At 29.3% G+C, this 8,963-nt stretch overlaps 1 protein-coding gene across 1 annotated transcript; it reads left to right on the top strand.

Annotated features, from left to right (window-relative positions):
• The first annotated feature begins 984 nt into the window (after positions 1 to 984).
• On the top strand, positions 985 to 2,183 carry LOC131857220 (cyclin-dependent kinase B2-1-like). The gene is made up of 5 exons (XM_059209465.1): positions 985 to 1,217; positions 1,354 to 1,383; positions 1,745 to 1,848; positions 1,957 to 1,964; positions 2,145 to 2,183. The coding sequence occupies exons 1-5, from the start codon at positions 985 to 987 to the stop codon at positions 2,181 to 2,183; spliced, it is 414 nt and encodes a 137-aa protein (XP_059065448.1).
• Positions 2,184 to 8,963: the final 6,780 nt, after the last annotated feature.

An 8,963-nucleotide genomic window follows, 5' to 3' on the forward strand; every position in this document is an offset into this window, starting at 1 on the left:
GTAGAAGGTTGTTGCGAGGCAGCAGGAGAGGCCATCGGAGATGACATGGTGGCCACTGTGTTTGAGAGATGAGGAAGGGGGTTTTGAACGGTGAAATAGTGAGTCTATGTCACAACAATTAAAATAAGTGAATATATTTCAACGGTAAGCACAACTCATATTGCACTTGGGATCAAGAGAAAATCTTCAGTCCAATGAGATCGCAATGAAATTTCAAAGTTACAATCAGCAATGTATATGTATAGTTAGAAGACAAGCACTTATCAAGAAAACTTGGAATATCTGCTTTCAAAGAGTTTTAGTGAAAGGAAAAATAGAAAACGCTCTAATCAGCGACAAAACAAGTGGTGCATAGATACAATAAATGCCTTTTAGACTCCAGTAAATTTCTAATTACTTATATATGCACAAATGTTCAATATTTAGGTTTAGTTGGCTACATCCCTGTTGTTGGTTATTTTGTGATGTATTTATAATACATTAGTATAGCATATTTGTTTAAGTGTGCTTTTGATTCGGTGAATCCTATAAATATGTGACAAAAAAATAATTATATTCCAACGTGGTAAGCTACATTAGATGAAATTAATGAAATAGAATGAATTTTGTATTTGGTTTTGCCAGCCATTTAAGGTTGTACATTAAAAGTGAACAAAGTTAAATTTATTTCATAGCTTCCCAAATGTATGATGTTCAGAGTATTTAGTTGGAGGGTCAATTTAGTAGCGATCGATTGGTATAATTAATTCACAAATCTTAAGACATGCTATGCTGTCCCAATTTAAATTTAAATGGTCAATAAATGCATCTTTTGATATTCTTCATTTTTTTTTCACTGGAAGACATACGGTTCAACACTACAGAGCTCTAAGTGGTAAACCCTAAAACTCCTAATGGCTTGTCCATTCTTCTTCTATAGAATTATTCCTTCATGCTTTAGCTTAAGCAGATTTCCATAATTTAAAACTTGCAATCTTTGGAGTTATGCCCATTTCCAAGAAGGAAAAGAAAATGGAAGTTTACGAGAGCTTGGAGAAGATTGAGAAGATTGGAGAAGGAACTTATGGTAAGGTATACAAAGTGAAGGACATTAACACAGGTCAGATTTTCGTGCTTAAGAAGCTCAAGATCGAGAATAATGATGAGGGAGTTTCCGTCAGTACACTAAGGGAGATATCACTCTTAAGGGCACTTTCTAATAGGTCTTACATTGTAAGGTAAGAAATGTATACACCACCTCAATGTAAACTATCAATTTGCAAAAAAAAACTACACAAATACTTCGAAAAAAATTGTGTATGAGTTTTGGGTTTCACGAACAATGAATTGATTCTGCATTGGATGTTTTATCAGATTGGTTTCTCGCAATCTTTACTTTTTAAGGTGAGAGGGGCATAACCCACTTGAGTAACCATAAAAAAGCTTATGTTAAAACAATGTACAGAAGAATTGAAATATCATGGCATCTTACCATCTTAGTGACCCATTATCATGTTTAAGTTTCGTGGTACTGAGTGTTTCTCTAAAATTTAGTGAGCTTAAAAGCCATAAGAATCAAGATAACCATCGTCAAACAAAAAAAAATAATAATCAAACTACGAGAAAATTGGTATAGAAGTTAAAACGACAGGGAAATACTAGCGGATTTATCGATCGATAAAACCCTAAGAACAAAGGTATCTGCAAGTTATGCAACTTCAAAAAAATACTAAACATGCATGTTTTAAATTTGCCCCTTATACAGCGATGTTAAACAGGACTATACAGATTTTATTATCATAGCAGAGTATATTAAATTTTTGGCTGATAGAATAGTTCATGGAAGTCTGTTGCCTTCATGGAGACCCTGTATTAAAACTTGTTAATAACATTGGGCTACATCCCTGTTGGTTATTTTGTGATGTATTTATAATATATTAGTATAGTATATTTGTCTTAAGTGTGCTTTTGATTCAGTGAATCCTGTAAATATGTGTGGAAAAAACAATTATATTTTGATGTCTTTGAGTTTGACAAATATCTCTAAATTTAACTATGTTCTATCATCTGTATTACCAGATATGTTTTCTTCCCTCCAAAAGCAATATGTTTATATGAAATCCCCTATTCAACAGCTATACTGATGAATTAGTATTTTATTGTAGGCTATTGGACGTGAAACAAATAAGGAACAAAGTGGGTAAGCTCCTTCTGTATTAAATTCTTAGGAAATAGGTTCTTATATTCCCTCAGCAACTCCACCACCTGTTCACAGTCTATTCATGCCAATAAGCTACAATACTAACCATTTTAGGGAACTCACCTGCAAACTTGAAACAAATCTTCAAAGCTTCTGTCCTTTTCTCGTTTGATTTAGCGAATGTAAATAGGGCAAAGAAATCACCTTCTTCCTGCAAAAACCCAAACAGGCAGCAAACATTACATGAGAAAACTAAAGAAAACAACAGGAATAAAAACCAGGCTTAGATCCCACAAAGAAAAACATCTCACTCACCTGCAAATTGCAAAGAAGTCCCCAATAGAAGATTATGAACGCAATAGTGGAGAAGCTTCACATAAAATGACCAAAATGACTTGAAAACAAACAAGGATGTAAACAAGAAAAGCAACACCTCATTTAACGCAACGCTAGTTTCCAAAAAACAGCAAGGATGTAAACAAAAAATAGCGGCACCTCCTCGTTTAATTAATTCATATTCCAACTGGTAGTAATAAATGTATTTTCGGTGAAATAAATACCATTGCCCAGTTTATGCCCGACAAAATAAACCCTTCAAGTTTGCAACTTGCAAAGTAATCTTTCCAACTGGCAGTAATAAATGTATGCCCAGTGAAATAAATACCATTGCCCAGTTTATGCCGGGTGAAATAAATGCCATTGCCCTATTTTCAACCACTTTTATTTCTGATTCTTTTTCCCGGATGGCTGACACTTTCCCGGCAAGCAAACCCGCATACAAAAAGCCTATCAGTTTAAAAATAAATGTTTATTTGTATTCTGGCTTAAAAGGTCTGTGTGATGTTTAAGTGACGTCAATGTTAAATCAGTTAATATATGAATAAAATTATAACGTCAGCCATCGTAAGCTAGGAATAAGAAGGCCTATCGGCCTAATAATTATTAATGAATATAATAGTTGTAAGGCACATTTGAATAGTAGGTTATCATTATTAGTTCCTGCCCATGGCAGGAATACTTATGCATTCACTATGTTTTTAAATAGTGATTAAGCATTGTCTTTTCAACCAATCAATTTTAAGAATTTTTCAAACCAAAATAAATTTCTCTTTTTATAAAAGTTAACTTGCTTATTTTTTAACAAAAATTATTTAAAAAAAGATTTATTTGTGTTGTGATTGGTCACTATGAATTTCTATAGGCATAAAATTTAATTTTTTGAACAAAAAATACACAATTTTTATGTACTGTTACAATTAAAAGCTGTACAAATTTAATACATCCACACCAAAAAAAATTTTAAAAAATAATTTACTTCAATTATTAATCTCAGTTTACACGTATGAACCTTTGCAACAGGTAAGTACTTGGTCATAATTCTCCTGTACAAATTAGTTTGCACAGAAGCTATGCATATATCATACCCACCTACATTCCCAACTCTCTTGCGTGCTGGAATCATTATAATTTTTTATTCTATTCCCATCAAGCATTTAAGAGGAAGATTTTTTTGGTATTGTACTTTTAAAGAAATATTTTACTCACCCAGAACAAGCAACTATATATCAAAGCTTTTAATTATAAAATAGTCATAAAATAATCAAAAAAATATACAATCAAGTTTAAGTAAATAACTCAATCATATTTTCAGATTTATTTATTCTTATTTATTATTTCAGATTTATTTATTCTTATTTATTATTATAATATTTAATTTTATTGATTTCATTATATTAATGATATTTATAATTTCTTTGTATATGAAAAAAATATTATCTATTAAATTATTAATCTTAATGATATTTATAATTTAGTATATATTGTATAATTATTATTTAAAATTGTTGCAACTTCATTATATGAATTTTTTTTTTTTAAATTATGTTATTTCTTTATATTATAATCTATTAAAAAATAATAATCTATAATATAAAAATAATGTTGATGTGTGTATTAAATTTTGTTTAATTAAACTCTATTTAAATATAAGTAATTTGGAAAAAAATGATTTATTTAACTTAAGTATATATTAACAATTTAAGTGGTTTTCATACATTTCAATGAGAAAGTATATAAATGCCATTGTGATATATTCAAGTATTTTAATGTAAAAATTTAAATGTTCACATCATTTTTATTTAATTTTTGTCTATTTTAAAGAAATGTCTTCATACATGTGTATATTGACAAATGACACAATCTTGTATGAAGTTAGGTTCATTCCCCTAACCAAATTACGTACTCTTATACATGCCCACTTACATATACCCATACATGATAATTACCCATCTTCTTTTACCTTTTTTTTCTAAAAGGAATAGTTATACAAATAATAATATATCTTTATCTTAAATTGATGTTCATTTGTTATAAGTAAAACTAAAAAACTAGAAATTAATTAAATAAAAGATGAAAATTATTTACTCCCAAGGAGAAACATCCATGTCAATTAAAGATGCAAACTAATTACTTAGAAGGTAAAATATTTATCTTAAATATAAAATAACAATTAATTACTTAATAGAAAAAACAATACCTATATTGAATAAAATAAAGTAAAGATAATAAAGCTAGTAATTATAGAATAGTAACTTCCTTAACATGTGCAGTTTGCCTTTTACTCTTAAGTATAATTATTAAAAATAGTTTTAACAAATTATCACTAAGATTTATGTTAAAAATAGTTTTGATAAATTATGACTAATTTTACTTTACTAAACTTAAATATTGTTACTGCAATATTTTTTAATATTACATTATTATTATTAATTATGCTAACATGATATAATATGAATATTAGCAATAATTATATTTAATTTGAAAGTGTTAATATTGATGATATTATTAAATTAATATCATTATTACCATTTTACCATTGTTACCCTCAAATAATAATAATAATATCAAGAATATCTTATTTCCCAATGATATTAATATGCAAAATTACTTACCCAAACCCTAATTCCTTTAGTAAATTAAAATTACTATTCCACATTGCTAACATTATTATCTTTACTTTTTTAATTTAACTATGTTTTCCTATTAAGTAATTAGTTTTTATCTTATATTTAACTTAAGTATTTTACCTTCTAAGTAACTAGTTTGCATCTTTAATTTGGGAGTAAACAATTTTCATCTTCTATTTAATTTAGCAATTATCACGTATGTGGATGGTGTACATTGTACATTGGATATATTTATTATTATTGTTTTTTAAATAGTCTAATACATAGTTCATCCTTATATTTATTATATTTATACACACACCTACCAAAATATAGCTATTGCTACCAAGATTTGACCATTTATCGGTCCATATTAATGTGACTATGGGCTTGACCCTTGCCTTTCTAAAACTTCAATTCAAACTCTAGCCCACTATTGCCATTTTGTTTTTGTACCTTGAGCCAAGTAAGTGCATGCTTTGTAAAGTTTCAATTTGTGGTAGTATTGCATGCATTCATTAGCAATCATCTTACATGTTTGAAGATCTCTCATATAATCTGTCACGTCATAAAACACCAAATGAGCAATCAATGGCAACACATGTCTAATTAGGACATTAATAGTAATAAAAAAATTCATACTCAATTCAAGGAAAAATTACAAACTTAGCTAGATCTCTATTTATTTATCTCCCTCTTCCTCACCCCCTCTATCTTCATCTCTATTTTTATCCACTCTAAATTAATTGCACTACCTTTCTTTATCTCTCTATGTATTTCTCTCCATCTTCCTCTCCCTCTATCTTTATCTCTATTTTTATTTACTCTAAACTACTCATACTAATGGCAGGAACTTGACACTTTGCGTCCTTGTTTATACATCATAACTGTGATAAATTGAACGTCTTTTTTTTATTTATTTCTATTCAACAAAGTTGATAGACAAAAGAGAATAATAAAATAAAAAGCTGCATTGTTTTTATTCACAATATATACTAGTTATTTTGGTTGTAAAATAATCTAATACTTTAAAACCAACAAACTAATTAAGCAATTTATATAAAAAAAATTGATCTTTAGTTTTGGTTTTCTTTTTCAATTATGTTGAGCAATATAATTACAATAAGTGTACTAATTGAAGTGTTAATATCAAAATATGTTAACAAAATTAATGAAAGAAAAGTTGTTCTTGGTTTTGTTCTCAATTATGTTGAGCAATATAATTAAAATAAGAGCACCAGTTCAAGAGTCAGTTTAGTAGCGATCGATTGGTATAATTAATTCACAAATCTTAAGACATGCTATGTTGTCCCAATTTAAATTTAAATTGTCAATAAATGCGTCTTTTGATATTCTTTATTTTTTTTTCACTGGAAGACATACGGTTCAACACTACAGAGCTCTAAGTGGCAAACCCTAAAACTCCTAATGCCTTGTCCATTCTTCTTCTATAGAATTATTCCTTCATGCTTTAGCTTAAACAGATTTTCATAATTTAAAACCTGCAATCTTCGAATTTATGCCCATTTCCAAGAAGCAAAAGAAAATGGAAGTTTACGAGAACTTGGAGAATATTGAGAAGACTGGAGAAGGAACTTATGGTAAGGTATACAAAGTGAAGGACATTAACATAGGTCAGATTTTCACGCTTAAGAAGCTCAAGATCGAGAATAATGATGAGGGAGTTTCTGTCAGTACACTAAGGGAGATATCACTCTTAAGGGAACTTTCTAATAGGTCTTACACTGTAAGGTAAGAAATGTATACACCACCTCAATGTAAACTATCAATTTGCAAAAAAAAACTACACAAATACTTCGAAAAAAATTGTGTATGAGTTTAGGTTTCACAAACAATGAATTGATTCTCCATTGGATGTTTTATCAGATTGGTTTCTCGCAATCTTTACTTTTTAAGGTGAGAGGGGCGTAACCCACTTGAATAACCATAAAAAAGCTTATGTTAAAACAATGTACAGAAGAATTGAAATATCATGTCATTTTACCATCTTAGTGACCCATTATCATGTTTAAGTTCCATGGTACTGAGTGTTTCTCTAAAATTTAGTGAGCTTAAAAGTCATAAGAATCAAGATAACCATCGTCAAACAAAATAAAATAATAATCAAACTACGAGAAAATTGGTATAGAAGTTAAAACCACAGGGCAATACTGGCAGATTTATCCATCGATAAAACCCTAAGAACAAAGGTATCTGCAAGTTATGCAACTTCAAAAAAATACTAAACATGTATGTTTTAAATTTGCCCCTTATACAGTGATGTTAAACAGAACTATACAGATTTTATTATCACAGTAGAGTATATTAAATTTTTGGCTGATAGAATAGTTCATGGAAGTCCGTTGCCTTCATGGAGACCCCGTATTAAAACTTGTACAGAAGAATTGAAATATCATGCCATCTTACCATCTTAGTGACCCATTATCATGTTTAAGTTCTGTGGTACTGAATGTTTCTCTAAAATTTAGTGAGCTTAAAAGTCATAAGAATCAAGATAACCATCGTCAAACAAAATAAAATAATAATCAAACTACGAGAAAATTGGTATAGAAGTTAAAACCACAGGGCAATACTGGCGGATTTATCCATCGATAAAACCCTAAGAACAAAGGTATCTACAAGTTATGCAACTTCAAAAAAATACTAAACATGCATATTTTAAATTTGCCCCTTATACAGTGATGTTAAACAGAACTATACAGATTTTATTATCACAGTAGAGTATATTAAATTTTTGGCTGATAGAATAGTTCATGGAAGTCTGTTGCCTTCATGGAGACCCTGTATTAAAACTTGTACAGAAGAATTGAAATATCATGCCATCTTACCATCTTAGTGACCCATTATCATGTTTAAGTTCCGTGGTACTGAATGTTTCTCTAAAATTTAGTGAGCTTAAAATTCATAAGAATCAAGGTAAACATCGTCAAACAAAATAAAATAATAATCAAACTACGAGAAAATTGGTATAGAAGTTAAAACCATAGGGCAATACTGGCGGATTTATCCATCGATAAAACCCTAAGAACAAAGGTATCTGCAAGTTATGCAACTTCAAAAAAATACTAAACATGCATGTTTTAAATTTGCCCCTTATATAGTGATGTTAAACAGAACTATACAAATTTTATTATCACAGCAGAGTATATTAAATTTTTGGCTGATAGAATAGTTCATGGAAGTCCATTGCCTTCATGGAGACCCTGTATTAAAACTTGTACAGAAGAATTGAAATATCATGCCATCTTACCATCTTAGTGACCCATTATCATGTTTAAGTTCCGTGGTACTGAATGTTTCTCTAAAATTTAGTGAGCTTAAAAGTCATAAGAATCAAGATAACCATCGTCAAACAAAATAAAATAATAATCAAACTACGAGAAAATTGGTATAGAAGTTAAAACCACAGGGCAATACTGGCGGATTTATCCATCGATAAAACCCTAAGAACAAAGGTATCTGCAAGTTATGCAACTTCAAAAAAATACTAAACATGCATGTTTTAAATTTGCCCCTTATACAGTGATGTTAAACAAAACTATACAGATTTTATTATCACAGCAGAGTATATTAAATTTTTGGCTGATAGAATAGTTCATGGAAGTCCGTTGCTTTCATGGAGACCCTATATTAAAACTTGTTAATAACATTGGGCTACATCCCTGTTGGTTATTTTGTGATGTATTTATAATATATTAGTATAGCATATTTGTCTTAAGTGTGCTTTTGATTCGGTGAATCCTGTAAATGTGTGTGGAAAAAACAATTATATTTGGATGTCTTTGAGTTTGACAAATATCTCTAAATTTAACTATGTT

This window comes from Cryptomeria japonica, chromosome 1 (genome assembly GCF_030272615.1).
Source record: "Cryptomeria japonica chromosome 1, Sugi_1.0, whole genome shotgun sequence".
In the NCBI taxonomy this organism is placed as follows: domain Eukaryota; kingdom Viridiplantae; phylum Streptophyta; class Pinopsida; order Cupressales; family Cupressaceae; genus Cryptomeria; species Cryptomeria japonica.